We start from the raw sequence: 23,949 nt of genomic DNA, 5'->3' as shown, positions 1-23,949 counted from the left end.
CACTATCTTTAAATCACTTTTTCATTTCCCTAACTTCTGTCAAGTTGCAGAGAAGCATACTTCCACTTCAGTATCCAAGTGTGATACGACAACAAATCTCAGGAGAGGAGGGCCTTCCTCAAGGCAGGAGCCCAACGAGGTGGGAAGAGTTCTTCCACCACAGAGACAGCCTCAAGGGCAGGAAAACAGACCAAGTTTCACTGACAGATGCTGACTTTGATGCCGACTTTGATGCCTATTGTCTCTTCTCTCATTTCTTCTCCTGACATGAGTTTGGAACAAGTGTCCCAGTATTTCAAGATGCATTTACAGATCTTCAAGTGACAAAGACTAAACACTGATCTAGAATGATTCAAAAAGATAAGTTAAAAGCAGTCTTTTACTGACTGCAGAACCAAATTCAGAATTTCCCAATTTCAATTCACAATTATTCCTGCTGCTGCTGCTGCTGCTGCTGCTGCTAAGTCACTTCAGTTGTGTCCGACGCTGTGTGACCCCATAGACGGCAGCCCACCAGGCTCCCCTGTCCCTGGGATTCTCCAGGCAAGAACACTGGAGTGGGTTGCCATTTCCTTCTCCAGTGCAAGAAACTGAAAAGTGAAAGTGAAGTCGCTGAGTCTTGTCCAACTCTTAGCGACCCCATGGACTGCGGCCCACCAGGCTCCTCCATCCATGGGATTTTCCAGGCAAGAGTACTGGAGTGGGGTGCCATTGCCTTCTCCGACAATTATTCCTACCTCTATGTAAAACAGTATTGGATTCCATTTTAAGGTTTACTAATAGCAAAATACCCTAAGTCACAATTCTAACTTAAAATTTAAAGCCTCTCAGTCACTACACAGGCAAGTGGTGAAAGGCATACATTTGTAAGCTACTGAGCGGGCTCAAATCCCAACTCTTTCATTTACCAGGTATATTACAGTAGGCAAGTTACCTAATGTCTGCACCTCATTTCCTTATGTATCTTTAATTTAAATAAATTAATATATGAAGCACGTCCTGTAATGAGTCCTACTATTATTACTGCCGTTATCACCATCATCCAGAAGGTTTGCCATAAGCACCTCAACTGAACCTCTCCCAGAACAAGACTGTCACTTCTAAAGTATTCCAAGGATGTCCCAATTTGAAAAACTACATAAATGCAAAATGTTTTCTACAGCTGAAAAAAAATTTTAGTATGTGGGGAACTTTTCAGCTCAGAGTGGTTTTTCAAGGAGTTATACTCCCCCAGCAAAGGTGTGAAATGTGAACTATTCCATCTTCCATCTTTCAAGAAGAAAAAGAAAAGGATGAGATGGTTTGGAAGGTGCTTTGTTTTGTTTTTCCAAGAATAACTTTGACAGGCCATTAATTCAAACTAACCTTAAATACATCTGTAGAGTACTCAACACATGAAGCACTTCTACATTACAGTCCCAGAGTACAGACTGTTACAAGCACCCAACTAACTAAAAAAGGACTTTCCAACACATAACTTTTTACATTTGAATCTCACAAGTGCTGTTTTACCCTTTTCCTTTATCTCCTACATTTAAAATATTTCATTATTTTGAATACTGCAGTGATGAGAAGTAAAATAATCCTAAATTTCTCCAGCATAAGGAATGGAAGAGAATATGGAATGGACACAATCCTGAATTTCAGAGAATTTATGTAAATACGCTATTTTGAGGGGTAGCAGATTCACTGTGATTACTGTTGATATTAACCCACTTGCTGATTTGGAGGAAAGTGTAGATTTCTCCCTAAAGCAGATGGCCTATCTACTGGAGAAAGCTGTTTCAGATACAAGCAACTATCAGCAAAGAAAGACATTCTTAATAATCAGAACAAGCCCCTTTGAACTCTATGGAGTGCTCATTATCAGTATCATAAATAAAATAATAAAAGCAAATGCTTCCTTAAAGAGACTTAGCAACTAGAGATAAAGGGATCTGCCATAATTGGGTCGAACAGAGAGCATTTAGCAAGAGCAAATGGGTACAGAGCCTCAAAAGTAAATCCTAAGTTTTTTGTGACACAGACATATAAGAAAATGAGAACTAGTAACGTCCTTTGAGAGAGTAAGATATTCATAGGTATGAAAAACATTTTTTAAATCCACATAAAGGGATTCTGAAACAGGAAAATCTATGAGCCCACAAGTCATTGGATTACTTTTCTAAAGTACACACATGTTTTGGAAACTTCAGGATCATGGAATATATTCCTGATTAGCAACACTCAAGTTTTCAGCTGCCTTTACATTTGTTCACTTTGTCAAAGCCCTCATTCTGTAGCAAAGTTCTTTGTCTTACTCAAACGCTGGCTCAGCTCACCTTACTAGAAAGGCTCTCCTGGTTTTGTCAGCTGTGCCCACAATAAGCAGCTGGGAAGTATGGAAAAACTATTAACTATTGACTGAAAGAGCATGGACATGGAGTTTCACCATTTGTTGCAGAAGAGGTTATAAAAAATGTAAATCCAAAAAAATGAAATTAAAAAGACTATTCATTGTAGCACACCTGCTCAGAAAAAGCTTTATAATCACCAATCCATGTAAAACAGCCCAGCTCAACTAAAGGAAGTATTAATCTTTGTTTAAACAGAGGGAGGGAAAAAAACTTACCAAGGCACAAAGACAAAGGCAAAATCACTCAGAAGCAGGAAGAGAAATGTCCACTACTGGGAATAAACCAAAGGTCTCCCAGAGGTCTGTGTTTCCCTGATGTAGTACTTGAAAACAAATGGCAAACTCAAGGCAGATAGACATCAATCTAGAATGCAGGCAGGAGAGCTTTTACAACTTCAAAGCACAAGAACGTGTTCTCAATTAATATGTAATACATGAAAGCCAAATGCAAACTAGGCCTGAAATATTCCCCATCCTTAGCAACGTTCAACTGCTGGGTCACAGTGTCACTGTTACCATAATCTCCATGACTTGTGCCCACCACTCTACTGTGCTATCCAAAAGACAGAGAGCCAGGTTGGCTGCTCCATAAAACCCCAGTGAAGTGGGCATGGTCACCATTACCAGCAGGGTTATATACAGCCTTCTGCCCCTGGGGTACAGGGACTAAGAGCAGGCTCCTGAAAGAACTGCGATCTGGGTGGACTGTCGATGGCAGAGCAAAGTACACTACTGGGCCTGGTTATGTGAGATAGTACGTGCCATACAGAATATGTGCATTCATCATGACACAATGAAGCAGGAAAAGAGCACTAACCCTAATAAAGCACCTATGTACTGGCCTAAATACTAGATATATATCATGCAAACGAGGACTAGACAAGTAAAGTAACTTGCCCAGGTCATAAAGGTGGTAAGGTAAGGGTTAGAATCAGAATCCAAACCCAGATCTGCCTAGCTACAAAACAAGTGTTATATCAAATCATAATGCCTTTTATTATTTTTCCCATCATCACATTTCCCTGAATAGTTAGGACTCTGCTGTTACTACCTACAAAGGTGGTTTAAAACTCAAAAGAGAACTACGCATTTTCCTGACAACCCAGCCGTATAAACTGGCTTGGGCAAACTCCTTTAAATACTAAAATTTTTCTATTTTTACCATATTTGATGAAAAATTTTCTCAAAATATGTAACTGCATTCTTGAAGAGAACATGCCAACCACCACTAAGCAGTAAATGTGTGTGCGATGTCCGTGGCATTCTACCACTTGGGGTGAGAGACTGCACTCATCTTAGAGATGCAGGGGGCCACACAGCCCACCTAGTCAAACCCCAAGACTACAGGATGTTCCCCACAACGTTTGTCCAAGGCTGAAGTGTTAAAAATATGAAAACAAAGCTATTTGCATGTGCCTCAATGGATGGACATTTTAAGCAGCTCTTGGAACACAAAGTTTCCAACATCCCATCTAAATTCACAGTCATTCCACCAATACTTGAGATTCATATCCACCATAGCCACACTGGTCGCCTACCAATCTTAACGTTTTCTAAATCCTATAATCTTTGGAATTCAGATTCAACTGTACTATATGAAAGCAACTGTTCATAAGGTTTTGTGAGGGTGGTAGTATTCTTTCATACCATCTGAATTTTCTTTCCTCCCTGCCTAGACTCACAAAGCTATATACACTTTTCACTACAAAATTGGTTCTAAAAAATTATCATCAGAATGTGGAAGACTTTTATCAATAAAGATCAGATATTCTCTGGTTTAGCAAGGAGAACAACATTTTACCACTGAAAATCTGATCCTTAAAATGAGAAAAAAAAGTTTGTCACTGAAGTAGTCATTTTCCTCAGAAATATTACTGACTTCAGCGATTTTTTTTTTTGCTTTTCTAAATATGATGATGTATTACTTAAACCAACCACAAATGCATTAGCATGAATGAGAAAAAGTTCTTATACATCATTAGGTACCAGATCAAATTAAGAAATGGTAAAATAGTATTGTTATGTGCCAGAGTTATCAACCTTTCCAGACTTGATTGTCTCAAAACAAGATCAAGCTTTCAATTATGACTAGAGCCAGCTGGTAGAGTGAAAAGAAAGCCTGTCACACACTGCCCTCTACTCTTATCCTCGGCCTCTCACTGTTCTCCCACCATCCTGAAGCTAAGGCACAGGCTCAAGCTGCCCAGAAGATCTTGACCCTGATGGGAGGCGACTGTCAGTTGCCTAGTGTGTCTGTTTACTGGACAATTGTTTTAGTACTATGCCTGAAACCTCAAAGGAAAAGAAATCCTAAACAGAAAATATACAGTGTGTGTATCTCAATAAATTAAACGGTATGTAAGCTACATTTTCAATACATTCAATCAGTAGGCACACTATTTTCCCTATGTGTCCAGACTTTGTGGAAACACTGTATTCACTATATTTCTTTTAGATTAAGAACTGGATCTATTCCTTTGAATTTAAAGAACCTTCACCTGGAAAGGTGCTTGAAAGTTAAAGAAAATTATACCGAGCATGTTATTTGAAAGTAAAACATACTATTTGAAAATAAGTCTAGCTCACATTTCCTGTTTGGACACCTTGTATTTCAAGTGCAAATTAGCTCCCTTAATTTCCCCACTCACCCCAAATACCAAACTTCTTTCTCTATTGAAGGCATCATGACTTTACTGCTTAAAGTGTAGCATTTTGGGGAAACTGGAAAAAACTGTCATAGAGAGAACTGTTGACTCCTTTGCAGTCCAGTTAATTCTGTCACTGACTGCTATGTAACTAAAGACCAAGTACCTAATCATAAACAAAAATACACCTCTTGAGATTAGGAATGTTGATAAGAATGCCAAAGCCAAGGGCAGCAAGGTACTCATGATTTCTTTGCAAAAATATCAGAGAAAAGTTGAAATGAAAAAGATTATCTCTTTCTGCTCTAAAATATAAAAGATGTGTATTCTGGTTATTTTTATCACCAAATGACTGACACCTATGAGTAGGGAAGAGAATGTGCCATAAGAAAGCATGCAAGACCAAGCACCACCAGCCACGCTTGTCTGTCAGATGAACACGATGCCACTTAAGTCTTGGGAGCATACATTTGGAACAGACCAGCTTTTGGCCTGCATTCCAGCTCTCACAGGCTTATCTATATTACTCTACTTCCCATCCCTCAACAAAGAACCAAAAGTTTAGCAGGTGGACCTTTGCTAATGTAACAGTTAACTACAACCAACTTCATCGGTTATATCAACACCTACATCCCACTTCTACAGGAAAAGCCCTAGTATATTTTACATTTGTTTTGAATAGATTGCATTACATTTATCCACACAGTAAACTACATAATACACTATGATGGAGGGATCTATTCACTCCACACCGCGGGAATACCTCAATTACTAAAGAAGGAAAAAAAGCCTTTCTCATGGCATTCAGAAAGTTAACTAGAGTCCCAGTTGAACAACAGGGGAAAATATATCAGTCCAATGATTAAAGAAGCCATATACTGTACTTAGGTTTTCCACAGCCAAGAGGCCACATGTCACACACACTAGAACAAAATAAACTACAGACAACTGCTCACCACTTTTGAACAGCAATAAGGCATGTGCATGCTTTCCTTCGTACTTTAAGATAAAGGCATGACATGCATCACAACGTTAGTTACTTTGAGTCTCTGTCCAGGACAGACATACCCTTACTTTAACAGTAAATTCAATATCATCATTTGCAAAAGAAAAATTGGAGATGATTTTCAATGTAAAAAAAGAACTGTCAATGGTCTTCTTTAAAAATAAAACGTAAGTCTTAGAATGATCCATTCTACAAATATATCCTGTTCAGGATATATTTAGAAACAATAAGTTTTTACAAACACATGAAGGAGTTTATGATAGCAATACTAATTCTAAACTAGAGGTTGGTAATCACTGAGACAAAATCCAAAGACAGCAAAAGTCATCACCAAAGACAACTCAATGGTCAGTGCCCAGCAATATAATCTCCCTGGGTTCCAGTCAATGTTTTCCAATAAACAAACATTTCTCAAATGTGTGCCAGGCCCCAGACAATCCCACCAGGTCCACATTCCCTGCTCTTTCCACTGCCTGACTTGACACCTCGTAAGGACTCTCAGAGGCTACAGAGAGGATGCTGTCCCTGGTGCAATCACTCAATCCTCTCAGTTTTGTCAAGCTCTTAAGTCCTAAGAACTGTGACTGTGTACTATGGAACTAGTATTTTCAAAACCTAAATTTAAATACGTGGGTGTGTGTGTGCATCTGTGTGCATGCCCAAGCTCATCCAATTCTTTGAGATTCCAGGGACTGCAGCCCACCAGGTTCCTCTGTCCATGAAACTTTCCAGGCAAGAATATTGGAGTGGGCTGTCATTTCCTAGTGGGAAAAATAAATATTCTACAGACACTAACTGTTAAGAACATTCTCTGGAGCACTATTAAAGTACTAAAAGGAGTACTTAACTATTGCTGATGGTCCAAATTCTGAGAATAAAGTTATATCAAATGTTATTTAAATAAATACCTTAAAGCTATATAAAATCTCGTGTGAGAAGTGTGAGAAGTGATAAACAGAACAAAATAGGTCTGAGGCTATTCAAAGTCAGCAAAGCCATTTTCTCATCGTAAATATCACACACACACATTTTGTTTACTGTCTATCAGATGTAGCTTGGCATCTGCATTGCTAACGATCCTTTTTCAAAATGTACTCACACTTTCAGTTCCTTGTGAATAGCAGCAAGTGATCTCCTACGTACCCTAGGGGCTTCCCAAGTGCCTTAGTGGTAAAGAATCCACCTGCCAATGCAGGAGAGGTGGATTCAATCCCTGGGCCGGGAAGATCTCCTGGAGGAGGAAATGGCAACCCACTCCAGCCTTCTTGCCTGGGAAATCCCATGGACAGAGGAGCCTGGCAGGCCACAGTCTACTGGGGCACAAAGAGTTGGACACGAATGACAGACTGAACAGCAACAGTAACAGCACCTATCCTAGGACGTGGAGATGTTAATAATGTCAAGCTGCACATAAGCATACCTTCATGTGCAGAATATTACCACAGTAGAAAAAATTTTAGAGGAGAGTATTTATTTTATTCAGAAGATATCATATATAGGAAGGTTCATCCTGCTTTGTTTCAGTTATCAGTTGATATTCTATCAATACAAAGGGTAGATCCAAATATAATTTATTCCTTGTGAAAAACATCTCTTAGAAGGCATAAACTTAAAAGAGCCATTTCTCCAATATGCACTAGGAAAAAAAAGGGAGGTGTTTTAGTTTCTTGTGCTATCAAATTCTTTGTCTCCATACTGTTATCAACTCAGAACTAGTCAAAGGACCCTCTGGAAAAATGAAACTGTAAAAGGCAATGGACTGCTCGACCACAAGTAAATCCCTACAATTTTAAGATGACAGTCTACTTTTGTGCAGTCATTTAGACAATAAAGATTTACAAGAAAAGAGGGGCAATAAAACACACTTCACAAATCAAAAAGATGGTTCCCAGGATAGAAAAGGAATTCCCCTCACAGGGTCTAGCCCAAGAAATTGCAGTAAGGAATAAAAAGCATTTCTGAATGATAAACTGAGACAGAGACTTAATGTTAATTTCCAAACTGTTCTTTACTTACCGCTCTATTTTTAATTTTCATTGACTCAAAAATGAAAAAAATTTGAAAGAATATGCTTGCCCCAGCCTCTCTCAAGGCAGTTTAAGATTATGACTTTCTTGTGAATCCTTCCAAAGATGTTATATGCATATACAAACAACTTACAAATGCTTGTATGTTTATTCTCAAATGGCAAAATAACACACACTACTCTACATCCTCTTTTTTTTTCCATTTAACCAGTATCTATAGTATTCCCTATTGATACAGTTTCCTCATTCTTTTTTAAAACTGCACTGTATTCTGTTATGTAAATGGACCATAATATAACCAGTCTTCTGCAGTGAACATTGAGGTCGTTTCCAGAGTTATGCTACTATAAACAATGCTTCAATAAACTACTGTATTTCAACTTAGCATAATAAACATTCCTGGATGAGGACTCTTGGGGAGGTCTGTGCATTTTTAATTCTAGTGTATGCTGATAAACCATCCTCCGTAAAGACTGTCTCAACTTATATTCCCACCAGCAATGTAAGAATAGGAACTTATGTCCACAGTTAGGCTACTAATGTGCTAAATTTTTATTTTATCAGTGTGGCAGTTTTTTTTTTAATTGGCACCTAGTGCAATTTTACCTTTTCATTCTCATTGGAATAAGACCCTGATGCTGGGCAAGATTGAGGGCAGGAGGAGAAGAGGGTGACAGATGAGGTGGTTAGATGGCATCACCAACTCAATGGACATGAGTTTGAGCAAATTCTAGGAGACAGTGAAGGATAGGGAAGCCTAGTGTGCTGCAGTCCGTGGGGTTGCAAAGAGTCAGACACGACTAAATGACTCAACAACAACAAGTGCAATTTTAATTTGTATTTCTCTTACAAACTGGGAATCTTTAATTTTTTATTGAGGTACAGTTGATGTAAAATACTATATATGCAACTCAGCACCTTTGGATTTAGATTTAATGAATTGTTGGTCTTTTTCTTACTGATTTGTAAAATTTTTTTACACATGAAGGAAATTTGCCCAGAATCTTTGATGAGCTCTAAATGTTTTTCAACTTGTCTTGACTTTGCTTGTGTTAGTTTCTGATATGCAGAAACTTTTACTTTTTTTAAGTCTAATTTATAAATATTTTTCTTTTTTTTTGCTTCACAATTTTATGTCAAAGTTAGAAAAACCTTCTTCATTCTAAATCATAAAATTTTTCTTCCCTATTTAGTTCTTTTGTGACTTTGCTTTTTAAAGTTAAAATCGGATCCACATATAATTCAGTCTTGTGGAAGTATAAATTATAGATTCAACTTTTCTTTCCAGATGGCTCCCAGGTTATCCCAACACCATTTACTGAATAAATTTCATCACTGATTTGAAATGCCAATTTTATCAAGGCCTGTGTGTTTTGGGGGTCCCTTTCCAGGCTTCATATTTTATTTCATTGATCTGTAGATCTATGCATTTGCCTTCATCACAGTTGTAATTAATGTGGCTTAAAGATATCTTTTAATATCTTTTAGGGCTGTTCTCAAGTCTCATTAATTTTCCTTTCCAGAATGTTTCTATTATTGTATGCATGTTTCTATATTAATTTTAGCATTGGTTTGTCAAGCCAAAAGAAAAAAATCCTGTCAGTATTTTTATTGGGATCATTTCCAATTTACAGATAAACTTAGGGAGTTTATTTATCTTTAAGAAATAACCCTAATACGTGGTAACTATGTTCACTGACTATGAATATGATTCATGACTTAGCTAGAGCACTCATATTTCATATTAGTATGTCTCCAATCATAAGATGATGATCTTCCTGAGAGCTAATAGTTGCATTTGGCATTAACTTTCCTCCTACAGCCAGAAGGGATGTATGAAAAATGTATGAATGCCATAAGTACTGTTAAAATAGCATATTCACTGAGTTTATTCATAAATATAAGTAAAAAATAATTCCACAGTCACCATATGCTTTCTTAAAATGAAAGCTAAAGACACAGGGGTAAAGAACTGAAAAAGACCTCTGCAGATGATCCAGACCAGAATCGAAGCAACCTTTTTTTCTGAGCACATCATTTCTATTATAATAGTTTATTTTATGGACTGTTTCCTAATTTCCCATTCAAAGGACACTCTAAATTGAAAAATCATGTCTATTCTACCCCCAGCATTCCTATAGAATTGTTACCACATGTACAATATCTTGTATCATCATGCAGATGGAAGCAAAAGGAATGATGAATGGGAGTAGAAAGTACAGATAAATAATATTTTACATTAATATTTACAATTGACAAACACCTTAACATGTACTACATTCATAAATTGGTCTACATATATATTAATAAGTAATATATAACAATGAAGAACAATTATTTTTATAAGTGGTATTTTAAAACAAAAACATTCATGTCTACTACATCCTGTAATGTTAATGCTACAAATCTTAGGTATCAAGAGAGAAACATGTTCTCTCTGTTGAAGGGCAGGGGGAGTAAGATTTGAGATTAAAGATGGAGGCAAGGCCAGATCATGAGCAACAAGAGAAAAAATTATAGGCTTTGGCCTTAAAGGGCTTTAAAACAGGAAAATAACAAGATCATAACTGATTTTTAAAAATCGTCTATGTACAGTACAGAGGCTGGGTTCATTGTAATGTGGCAAAAGTACAGAGAAAAAGTTAACTGCAGTGAACCAGACCAATGATGGTTAGACTTAGGGTAGTAGCAGCAGAGAAGAATAAAGGATTCATTTAAGACATGTCCGAGAGGTAGATAGGGTAAGACATTGATGATTTCCTGGCTTAAACAGGATGCTGGTGCCACTTACAGAACTAGCAGACATAAAGGAAGGGCAGATTTAGAAGGAAAAGAACAAGTTAGAAGCGTAAGTGTGACAAGCAAGTAAAGACATCTAGTTAACAGACAACAGGAGTTTAGAGCTCAGAAGTTAATGAAGTAAAGATTTAGAGCTGATATGTGGAGTTTTAAGAGCAAATAAGCGTAGAAAAATGGCCCAGAAAAACAGGTAGAGGAAAGTGCCTCTACAAAGTAGACTGAACCTACAAGAGAGGTAAGAAAAAAACCAGGAGAGCTTGGATTTATGAAAGTCAAGGCTGTGTTACTAGAAAAAATGGTCTTTGTTGAGTTGAGCTGTCAAATAAGATAAAGAATGAGAAGAGCCCACTGCATTTAACACTAGTATCCTTAATAGTTGAAAGCCTCAATGGAGTGATGAGACTGAGACTAGAGTGCCAGAGGTTGAAGAGGGAAGTGAAGAAACACGGCGTGGTCACTCTTTCAAGAAATTTGAATATGAGAAAAAGAATGCAATAGGAAAGCTCTGTGTCAAAGGAGAAATTTCTCTTTAAGGTGTGAAAGATTTCTCCATGTTTAAATGGTATTTGTACACACTCGCAGTATGGAAAACGAATAATTCCTTCCTTTCAATAATGACCTCAAAATACAGGAAACAAACTGGAAAACTGCTCATTTCTGAGAATTTTCTTTTTCTTTTTTTTTGCTGCACTGCCAGTATGTGGGATCTTAGTTCCCTGACCAGAGATTGAATCTGTGCCCTCTGAATTGGAAGTTTAGAGTCTGAACCACTGGACCGCCAGGGAAGTCCTTCTGAGGATGGACTTAATGGCAGTGAGAAAACTCAACCATCCATAAATGGAATTTATTTGCTCCTCAAGATAATCTCTAATAAATCAGCAATGAGAAAGTTAACAATAAATCTCTTAAAAAAAAAAAAAAAATCCCTCATGCAGGCATAAATGATTTCAGAAGAGTGATCTGCTTACATTTAAATCATAACAGAACATTAGGATGCTCACATCAAAATGGAAAATGGAATTCAAAGTTCATATGCCTAATGTTCAATGGTATTTTATAAATCCTGAAGTACACTTTCTCAAAATAATCAGGAGAGGGCAAATAATCCATGGATTCAATAATGTTGTTCAGTCGCTCAGTGGTGTCAGACTCTTTGGGACCCCATGGATAGCGTACGCCAGGCTTCCCTGGCGTACACTATCTCCCGGAGTTTGCTCAAACTCATGTCCATTGAGTCAGTGATGTCATTCAACCATCTCACCCTCTGTCACCCCCTCTCCTCCTGCACCCAATCTTCCCCAGCATTAGGGTCTTTCCCAGTGAGTCAGCTCTTCACATCAGGTGGCCAAAGTATTGGAGCTTCAGCATCAGTCCTTCCAATGAATATTCAGGATTGATTTCCTTTAGGATTGACTGGTTTGATTTCCATGCTGTCCAAGGGACTCTCAAGAGTCTTCTCTCCAGCACCACAGTTCGAAAGCATCAATTCTTTGGTGCTCAGCCTTCCGAACTACTGGAAAAACCATAGCTTTGACTATACGGACATTTGTTGGCAAAGTAATGTCTCCGCTTTTTAATACACTGTCTAGATTTGTCATAGCTTTTCTTCCAAGGAGCAAGCATCTTTTAATTTTATGGCTGCAGTCACTGTCCACAGTGATTTTGGAGCCCAAGAAAATAGTTTGTCACTGTTTACATTGTTTCCCCATCTATGTGCCATGAAGTGATGGGACCGGATGCCATGACCTTCGCTTTCTGAATGTTGAGTTTTAAGACAGCTCTTTTACTTTCCTCTTTCACTTTCATCAAGAGGCTCTTCACTTTCTACCATTAGGGTGGTGTCATCTGCATATCTGAGGTTATTGATATAACCTGATCATATTAGCAATCTTGATTCCAGCTTCAGCTTCATCCAGCCCAGAATTTCGCGTGATGTACTCTGCATATAAGTTAAATAAGCAGGGTGACAATATACAGCCTTGACATACTCCTTTTCCTATTTTGAACCAGTTTGTTGTTCCATGTCCGGTTCTTACTGTTGCTTCTTGACGTGCATACAGGTTTCTCAGGAGGCAGGTAAGTTGGTCTGGAATTCCCATCTCTTTAAGAACTGGATCCGACAGATCAGCTTACTCTGATTCTTCCATAGATTAAAGGTTCTATGGATGCCTTGAAATGAAAGGAAACTATTACATGAATGGTTTGGTTATTTACACCCCTGAGGTTCATACACAGCACACCTAATGGTTTTGCCTTGAGGCAAAGATTTAACAGATTGCCCTCCTAATTGCTCCCTGGACACACAAAACCATGTGATTGTGAGGTGCAGATTCCTATATAAAACTCACTTAAAAAAAAAAAAAAATCAAAGATAAAGATCTCACCAGCTATTTCTAAACAAAGTTGTTTATAATATCCAAAATCTGAAAAAATCACCATGTTAAACACTAGACAATATACCTAATACATTCGGACCTAGTTCTCTCTAAAATAAAAGCAATTTAAGTAAAGCCATGAACATACTATTTAGCAACATCAATATGCCAGTAAACGGTTAGACATTTAGTTGTACTACAATTAAATGCTGTAATTTTAAAATCTCAGTCATGAGAAATTTCATTCCTGAACAATACGTGTTTTGTCTTCATAATAAGCACAGACTTGGAAAAGTCATCATTTTTTTAAAAGCTTAAAATATAAAATAAAATCTAGGCAGAGTAAAGAGATAAAAGAATTTTTTTAACTAGAAGGAAAAAATGAAAAAATTGAGTATTAAATTTCTAGAAAGATGAGGAAAGTCGATTAAATTTGCAAATCAGAATGAAAAAACAAAGTTTGAATTTCTAAAAATTAAAAAAAAAAAAAAAATTCCAAATGTCCCAAAACAGCAGTTAAAGTCTCAGCTAGGTGCCAGCAGCTGCCCACATTCTGCATTCCTGGGGCAGATGTAAGGTGTGGACTGGGCCCTCTTGTCTCCAGGGCATGCTTTCCACCACTGTGCTCCTTTGTCTGCTCTTCCCCAACAGGTGAAGAGGAGGACAGGAATAAAATCCATAAAATAGAAAATGTGACACACAAGCAAACATATGGGAAAATATTTAATTTCTTGAGTAACCCAAGTTTTTCACATTAAAATAGGTAATCTGTTTATGGCAAACTTTTGGTAACTCAATAAATTGGCAAAAATATAAAACTATGGTAATATCTAGAGCTGGCAAGGGGTATTTGAAACCGGTAGACAGTTTGACAATTTGTGAACAAGCCATGAAAACATCCACATGCCCTCTGGCCCACAGTTTCCTCTTCTGGAAGTTCTATATTAACGGGGAAAATTAAAATACGACAGAGAAGAGGGGGGTGCTCACTGCACATGCATAAAGTTCCTTATCAGACAATTACTTATAAAGTGAAAACCTGAAAACAACCTGCATGTCCAAAAACAGAAAAATCATGTAAAATAGGATAAATCCACTGTACGTTATAAATAATAAAATGTTTAGGACATGAAAAATACTTTGCATACAGTGTCAAGCCAAAAGGGCTAGATATAAAAATGTACAGATTTGGAAAGCCCTTTTTGAACGTAAAGAAAAATTACAAAAAGAAAAAAAAAATGTGACTATGACTGGTTAACATGATGGTACAGAATGAGTTCTTTTCCCACTAACTTACAAATGTTTTCATAATGTGGTTTAAGTATTCCTAATATTTTAATAAAGCTTTGAAAACTGGGTGGTTCACAAAGCATCTGCAAATTTAAAACATAAGAACAAAAACTTGAGCGTTGACATTTTTTTCCAAAAGTGAAAAATAACGTCCAACAATAAGGACATCTCAGGTAATTTCTTCTATATGATCCAAGTTCCACTGGGTAAAAGTCCTCCCCCCCAAAAAAAGAAACTGTCAACTTATTTACGGCCTTAGAAGTTATTTCATTATTATTTCATTTTAAACACAATTGGAAAGCCATTTGAGTTTTAAATTTAAGCTGGAGTATTTTATTACCTCATTTATGCTAGAGCCTCCATTTTCTAGTCTTTTGGTAAAATTTAGCCATCCTAAATGCTTAGCAAAATCTTTGATGGAAAAAGAAGAAACACTTATACCATTTGACTCATGCATAATCTAAAAAATAACTTTATTAAGTAAAATTCATACTTAATAATATTTTAAATCTTAATAATGTCTCCCTTACTAGAGTAATAGTTTCTGAAAGAAGAACTGCATCTTATTTAGCAAGGTGGCTGGCTGGTTCTTATACAAGCATATAGATCTGTGCTTGAGGAGGTATACAAGGGAAAAAACTAATGTCCCATAAGTCAGGAAAATCACAAACCTCCACTCAAGTAAGCAGACATACACAGGGCTGTGCAAGTCCAAAGGTGTCTTTATAAGATCTTAAAATGTTTCTAAAAGAACTGGGTGCCCAAAAGACCAAAACGAAAAAGTTCTGCCAAACCTCCCAATCACCTAAGTGTGATGCCAGATAAACTTAATTTTAGCCAAATAAAGCACACATTTATTACAACAGAGCTTGAGAATTTTTTTTTTTAGTGATTATTTAAAATGATATTAACACAAAATGCTCAGTTATTAGCACACGTTAAAAGAATGTACTTGAGTTTAATTCAATGAAGAAATTGCTTCATTCTGCAACAGTAACTTGGACTTGCACTTACCTATGATCTAAGATCCTTTTGGTTGTTATATAAGATTATAATAGGGACTAAGAGATTTAACTCACCAGGGCTGCCACATTAGTTACTAAAACCACTGGGTCTTCAGATCTTAGAACAATACAGAAATCTATATCCAGAACCAAAGGAAGTAATACTACATCATTAAAACCACCAACAAACATTTGTATATAGTACTTTATGGTTTTTAAAAGGACATGATACATAAAATATTTTCTGATGGCTAAAATATAACTAGACCTTTATAGCTCTCAAGGTGCTTCCTTCACATATTCAAACCAATCTTTTAAATAAGCAAAGCAGACATTAATTATACCGTCAAAGAGATGAAAATAAGGCTCAGAGAGAGTAAAAGATTTGCCAAATTAACACAGCTGTTATATGGCAAAGCAGAAGCTACACTTTGGGCAAAAGGCCTCTCTTCCCCATGCCAGATCTCCATTAGAGAGCTGACCAACTTACATTCTGTGCAGGCAATGAGATCAAAGGGAAATTATACGATGACATCCAAGACATACGTCCTTTCTTGGTAGCCAGCCAACAGTTAACAGTTGTTTCATCTACTGACACACATAATAGAAAACCCACAGTTCTCTACCCAAAAGGCAAACTGATAATTAAAAAGGTAAGCTTCTCACTGAGCCAAAGCCCAGACTTTTATTTTTTAGGAATTTATTTGAAAGTTCAGGGGCAAACACCATAAAGGAATATCAAAGGCAGACTTCTCAAGGGTTTTGTTTCCCCTTCTTTTCTGCTGTTCACATCAAATAAGACAAGGCGATATCTAAAATAACAATGCCAATCGTGTGTGTGTGTGTGTGTGTGCACGCGCACATGTGTGAGAGTATGTGTGCACATAAAAGTTTAAGTCACTCAGTGATGTCCAACTCTTTGCCACTTCGTGGACTGTAATCCACCAAGCTCCTCTGCCCATGGATTTTCCAGGCAAGAATACTAAAGTGGGTGCTATTTCCTACTCCAGGGGATCTTCCTGACCCAGGGAGTCTCTTTAGTCTCCTGCATTGGTAGGTGGATTCTTGACCACTGGCACCACCTGGGGAGCCCAACAATACCAATCATCTTACTTTAAATGATGACCACTCAGCATTAGTGGGGCTTCCCAGGAGGCTCAGTGGTAAAGAATCCACTTGCCAATACAGGAGACAGCAGGAGACTTTGGTTCAATCCCTGGGTCCAGAAGATGCCCGAGAGGAGAACATGGCAAACCACTTCAGTATTCTTGCCTGGAAAATCTCATCGACAGGAGAGCCTGGCGAGCTCCAGTCCATGGAATGGCAGAGTCAGACACAAATGAGCATGAGCACTTAAGCATTAATACTTCTCAAATATTTTGAGTAAAATGTTTCTAGAATTTATTAAACACCTATCTTCTTAAATATATAGAATTACTGGTGTGTCTACTATGAATCATTAACATCATACTTTACATGTAATATAGTAGCTAACGTGTGCTTAACCATGAGCTGTGCACTGGGCAATTTTCATACAGTCTCACTGAATCCTGACAACAACCCTATGATGTAAAATACAAACAACTTTAAAATCTATTTTATAAATGTGGAAATGGAACCACTCAGTATTAGTTAACAGATCAGATAGTAACAGGCTTGGGATCTGAAGCCAGTGAGTTTAATCCCCACACTGCCTCTGTGTTCTCTTGTAGGGCTTAGAGATGGAAGGAAAAGACATGGACTCTGAAATCTGATTCTGAGTTCAAAGCCTAGCTCCTGTGCTGACTGATGAGTCTTGGAGGAACTGGAGAAAATCTGTTACTTTTCTCAGCTACAAAAGGAATGGAAGACGTGATATAATAATTTTTGCATCATGGAACTGTTACAGGGAGAAAATTTAATGCCTAGTAGACTGGCTCACAATGAGGACTCAAAAACGTCAGCAAGCAATAACACAGTGTTCCTCCAAAGAAGAGTGAGGTGTTTATTAGGGCTTTGGTCCCACATCAAATGGCTTCAAACTGCTCTTATTGAGTTGCCAAACCTCTTTTTCTTAAGGTTTTATTTTCTCAAGCGTTATTAACTTTCTCAAGCTGGCATTCCTGGCTGCTGATGTATCTGTATGAGGCATCCCCTCTCTTTCCGCCTCTTCTACACTTCTTTCAAATATGCTGTAAGTTCTTAAAGCTAACTCCCTAGACTTTCCAAAATTATTTCTAAGTAACAATATCCAGATTGTGGAGGAGGAGCCAGGGTCTCTCTAGTTAAGAGGAAAACTTCACTGAATGGACTCTGTAACATCTGGGCTTAGCTTCTCAGAGTTCTTTATGCTCATTCAGCTTCTTTGTGGCTTTTCGAGAGTGTTGAGGATACCATACATTTCAGACCTATAGATAAATGTGGTCTTGCTGAAGCATACTAGGCACTACTACTACTCTGTCAAATCAGAAAACAAAGTTAGGGACAGTGGCTGCAGGCTAATACACCAAATTGCTCAAACAGTCCATAAAAGCATAAACAACCTTTTTCTTCTGGCTCACTACCTAAGGGCTAGTAGAGGTTAAGAAGTAACAGCTAAAACAAGATAGGGTTTATGGTTAGAGACACTGGACAGAGGAGAAACTAAGGTATCACCACTTAAAGGTCCTCAGTTTAGTAACAGTCGCCTAAAGTACTGTCCAATGTGGTGATTCAGTAAGAACAACTTTATTCCACATGCTGCCAACTCAATGTTATCATACATGCGCTCCAGCTCTCCAGCAAGGCAGCAAAGAGAAGTGACTCCAACGTTCAGTGATGAGCCTATCAGACAAACAAGTAGCAAAAACCACTAAAGTGTTAGAACATAATCACACTATTTACTGTGTGACAAGTCACCACTAAATTAAAATAAAAGGATAAGAGGCAGAGTGAAATGAAGGTGATCATACAAAAGCTATTTGAGACGCCTCAAAAACAAAAGAAAAGCTGTCAAATCTGAAACAAAGTTTAAACTATTCCACTCTTACTGCAGCAACTATATAAAGCACTGCTGCATTTCTACCATTTCCAAACATTCAGCTAGTCATTCATTCCCTAACCAAGAAGCTGGTATATGAACTGCATATAAATAGGAACAAAGTCATGCTTTTAACTTCCAAACTGTTTTTACTACCAATGTTTATGAACAAGATATTCCACATTGGAACTTCTTAAAATAATCAAATTCAGTGATATAATTGATGAAATATGTAACACTCAAAAGGGCTACAAAACATATGGGCCAGGGGTGAGCAAATTTTTTCTGTTAAGGGCTTTTTCTGCTGTAGGCTTTGCAGACCATAAACTCTCTCCCAGCTACTCAACTCCGCCTTTGTACCACAAAAGCAGCCACAGACAATATGTAAACTAATGAGCATGGATGTATTCCAATGAAATTTTATTTCTGGACTCTGAAATCTTAATTTCATATCATTTTCACATGTCACAAAACATAATTCCCTTGATTTTTTTCCCATAATAGAAATGTAAATTTCTATAGCATCTATTAAAATAATGTATGAACCTTTCTTACTGTGGGCTATACAAAACCTGGTGGCAGGCCAGATTTGGCTGATGGGTCATAATTTTCTGATCCCTCATAAAGGTTACTCTAATTATTTTTTAAAAAGGAAATACAAAAAACCCCACGAACTACAATTCTGAGATTCGGTTCTCTTCAAATCTGGAGGGGGCTGTGGGATAGTCCGTAAGTTAAACAATGTGCTACTGTAATTCTGAAGAGAAAATGTGCTATATACAGACTATTTAAAAATACTAATTTCTAAAGTTAATACCAAAATGTTAATAAATAAGTGGGTATCTTATTAATAACCTTTAAACATACTGTAGCTTCCCTTGGGAATGACTTAAACCTCTAGTGCTCATACTATTAGCACAGTACTTTTAGGTCCATCCTAGGGCCTACCGCACTCCCCACATGTCAACTAATGATTTAAGTTACAGTGCCAAATGTAAATTTCTATAGCATCAAAACTATTTCCTGAAGCTTCAAGAGAATACATGATGTGTTGGGTCTAAAATATGAGAATACTTTGAGATCAGAGATGAGACTGAGAACGGATTAGTCAGCCTCCTATAGGCTTATAGCAGAAGTCTGCGTGCAAGGTTAAGTACCTATAAAATCTTATTACATGGGAGTTCTGTTAATCCAACAATTTCCACATGTCAGAAGATGACTGAGAGCATCCTTACCAACTCTAAATAATAAATTAAAAAATAATCCTAAATAACCAAAAGTTGGGTTTGATTCCATGGTGACTCATGCGGGACAGCCTTTTCAACCAGTGCTATTGTCTGTAATGAACCTCTGCCACTTGGTCAGCCTCAGAGAGCTCTAATCAGCCACTTTCTCTATGCACGGTGTCCCTGTGGGTGTGGGGACTTGAGGACACCGTTGAAAATGGAGAAAATACTTTTCCTCATTTTAGCAACTTTGCTCAAGCAGGTTTAAGAGATGTACTAACTGGACAGGTAGTAAAAACAACAACAGCTTTTCATTTTGAACCTCAGGATAAAGAAGCATTTTGAACCTCAGGAAAAAGCAGCAAACTAAAACCAGACTGACTTACCTCAGTTCTTTGAAAACTAGGGATTCACTCAGAACATACATGTTTTCTTTAGGACTACCAAAATCTCATTTCGGGGAGGAGGGGGGGCAGGCGTGGAAGGGCCAGACATTTGTTTTGGACTTGGGAATTCTAACTGGTTTCATTTTAAGATTTTTTAAAGTAATTAGGAATTCGATTTATCCAGCTCTCACTCAGAAAAAAGGCAAAAATGCAATTTCTTCAGAAGGTCATCTAGCTAGTAGTTGGATTAATCACTGACCTAGATAAGAGCAGAAACAGCCCAAGAAATTTTGGCTTCCTGATATAGAGAAAAGCAAGAAATCAGTCCATGCCTTCTTTCATTTTATAATTATTTATTGCACTCTAAATATTTATGGTCTCCAAATATGTGGTAGGCTCCCCATAACATTAAATCTCTCAAATATCTACTGTGGCTCAAGAACATGTTTTTCAAAGAGTGATTGGCAATCAACTAACATGTTGGGAAAGACTGAAGGTGGGAGGGAAAGGGGATGACAGAGGATGAGATGGTTGGATGGCATCACTGACTCCTTGGACATGAGCTGGAGTAAACTCTGGGAGTTGGTGATGGACAGGGAGGCCTGGCGCACTGCAGTCCATGGGGTCGCAAAGAGACACGACTGAGCGACTGAATTGAACTGAACAAGGGCAGAGACCAATGTCGTGGGTCACATACAACATTTTTCAATAAAAAGAATGAATACTTTTGAAAACATCACAAACGTGGTATGTTTTAAGGGTAACTACTGTTTTGAAAACTTGTTTCTTTTATAGTAATATTTGTGTGTACTGGGTTGTGATGTAAATATCTTACTTTGGGGAGTGGGTAGTGTGATCTAAAAAATAGCTTGAAATACCTTCCAAACCTAAGTAGGCATATGAGTTAAATAAGCAATCAGGTCAGTAATCAGACATGAGAACAAAGATTAGGAAGTTTTGGGTTAACTTGACCTTATTGAGCAAAAAGGCATGAGGGAGGAGAAAAGAGCCCAACCTCAAACCCTGGGGCTTCAACAGTTAACAGCTTGGATAGAGGGAGTACCTGCATGTTCATCAGTGTCCAACTCTTTGCTACCCTGTGGACTGCAGCCCTCCAGGTTCCCCATACATGGAATTTTCCAGACAAGAATATTGGAATGGACTGCCATTTCCTTCTCCAGAGGATCTTTCCAACCCAGGGATCAAACCTGTGTCTCCTGCACTGGCAGATGGATTCTTTACCACTGAGGCACAACAGAGGAAGAAATTACCTAAACCAAATGAAGGCATGGCCAGAGAGGAAGTAGGAAAACCAAGAAGCTGAGGGTTCTTCTGCAGAGAAAGCCAGTAAAACTAAAAGTTAAAAAAGAGACATCTCCCTTTCAATTTTCAAAAATAAGGTATGAATGAGGAAAAGTTGCAAGATGGTTATGAGTAAAGTAAGTTAACGGATGCTACCGAGCTTGGCAATGCTTTTATGTTGCTGATATACACATATTTAGGAACACTTGCTCAAGTATTCTATGGTGGGTACTGTATACCAAGAGAGGATGTTGGTAACCATTTAAAGCACCTCTTTGCATGTCTGAAGACAACACGTGGACAAATCACATGATAGTTAATCATTTTAGGGCTGTCCGTTGGCTTTCTAAAGATGTCAAGCCACATTACAATAAATCTTATCCTAAAAATATATTTGCACTATCCTCTTGCAAATCTCACACTAAATTCAAGGAAAAAAGGGGATTCTTAATAATCTGGAAGCAAATGCTCTCAACAACAAGTAAAATGGAATAACAGGGTTACCCTTTGTTTAGACTAGAATTGTTCCAACACTATTATCCTGAGCCCCTGTCAATAACAGCCACAACCTCTAATGTTCTGAGCAGCAGCCTCATTTGGAGGTTAAGGTGGCTCTCTTGAAACTTACACAAAGATCTATCATTGTGACTACTTGAAGTGCCTTTGCCCTACTTCAAAACATTTATGAATCACATTAGCATTCTTGGTTTTAATAAAACAGGACATTTCCTAGAGTAGGATAGCAACTTCCCTTTTTAATATTAGAAGCAACTACTGCCTAGGACAAGGAGTTTGTGACAGAATCAGAATGATGGTACTGGAGCTTCCCTGGTGGTCCAGTGGTTAAGAGTCCACCTTGCAATGCAGGGGACACCAGTTCAGTCTAGTCTGGGAAGATTCCACATACCACGGAGCAACTAAGCCCATCCACCACAACTACTGCGTCAGCATGCTGCGACTACTGAAGCCGGTGGGCCTAGAGCCTGTGCTCCGCAAGAGCAGCTCAAGCATCGCAACAGAGTAGTCCCTGCTTGCCACGACTAGAGAAAGCCCAAGTGCAGCAGTGAAGACCCAGCACAGCCAAATAGGAATAGATAAAATTGTTTAAAAAAAAAAATGACAGTACTGAAATGGACCTTATCAATTATCTTGTCCAATTCCTTCGCTGAGCAGATAGAGTCAGGGTGTGTCCCAGGTGGTCCAGAGGAAAGTGCATCAGAGCAAGCCAGATGAAGGTTTCAACTCCAGTTCTATTACTGGTTCATCACAAGGAGTCAGTCTTCTTTTGTAAAATAAGGGTAACAACAACCCATCTAACACAGGTGAACTGAAATGAAACAAGCGCATTTAAATCACTTAGCACAGTGCTGGCACACAGTATGTACTCAAAATGAGTCCCTCTCCCTCACTCCCCATTCTCTTTTCCTCTGTGTTCAAAGCAGACAAATTGGGATGATGCTCAGACTCCTCTCTGAGTTCACAACACAAAGAAAAAAGCCATAGAAATTGGGTACCTGAAGCCTCTACTGATTCTGGTTTAAATATGACATTAACATTAAGTAGCTTCTTATAAAACACTGAAATCATACTCAAGCCAAGAGATGGCACTGGTTTAAGGAAAGGGAAGAGAAAAAAGAAAAGAAAACCGAGCAGCCTTAGAGAGGTAAAACAAGGCAAGTTAGCACCACAGAGGTCAAAGTTGGAAATCCACACAAATGGGTATCAGGACTGAAAGCCAGAAACAGGTTAAGGAGAAATAAAAACTGAAATAATACATGGCTTTGGCTATAAATCCTGAAAATTGATGCTGTTAAAGTGCTGCACTCAATATGCCAGCAAATTTGGAAAACTCAGCAGTGGCCACAGGACTGGAAAAGATCAGTTTTCATTCCAATCCCAAAGAAAGGCAATGCCAAAGAATGCTCAAACTACCGCACAATTGCACTCATCTTACACACTAGTAAAGTAATGCTCAAAATTCTCCAAGCTAGGCTTCAGTAATACGTGAACTATGAACTTCCAGATGCTCAAGATGGTTTTAGAAAAGGCAGAGGAACCAGAGATAAAATTGCCAACATCCGCTGGATCATAGAAAAAAGCAAGAGAATTCCAGAAAAACATCTGTTTCTGCTTTACTGACTATGCCAAAGCCTTTGACTGTGTGGATCACAATAAACTGTGGAAAATTCTGAAAGACATGGGAATACCAGACCACCTGACCTTCCTCTTGAAAAATTTGTATGCAGGTCAGGAAGCAACAGTCAGAACTGGACATGGAACAACAGACTGGTTCCAAACAGGAAAAGGAGTTCGTCAAGGCTGTATATTGTCACCCTGCTTATTTAACTTATATGCAGAGTACATCATGAGAAACACTGGACTGGAAGAAGCACAAGCTGGAATCAAGATTGCCGGGAGAAATATCAATAACCTCAGATATGCAGATGACACCACCCTTATGGCAGAAAGTGAAGAGGAACTCAAAAGCCTCTTGAT

General features: G+C 38.0%; 1 protein-coding gene across 1 annotated transcript in view; it reads right to left on the bottom strand.

The window, feature by feature from the left end:
• ZSWIM6 (zinc finger, SWIM-type containing 6) overlaps nt 1–23,949 on the bottom strand; it is a 186,047-nt gene that overhangs the window by 159,329 nt on the left and 2,769 nt on the right. Inside the window, 1 exon segment of the mRNA XM_010845564.1 lies at nt 21,423–21,504. Within this exon segment, the coding sequence (XP_010843866.1) occupies nt 21,423–21,504 (82 nt within the window).

The sequence above is a fragment of the Bison bison genome, unplaced genomic scaffold, assembly GCF_000754665.1.
Source record: "Bison bison bison isolate TAMUID 2011002044 unplaced genomic scaffold, Bison_UMD1.0 scf7180017864218, whole genome shotgun sequence".
In the NCBI taxonomy this organism is placed as follows: Eukaryota; Metazoa; Chordata; class Mammalia; order Artiodactyla; family Bovidae; genus Bison; species Bison bison.
Note: the sequence above shows the minus strand (reverse complement) of the source record. Positions and strands in the feature narration are given on the sequence as shown.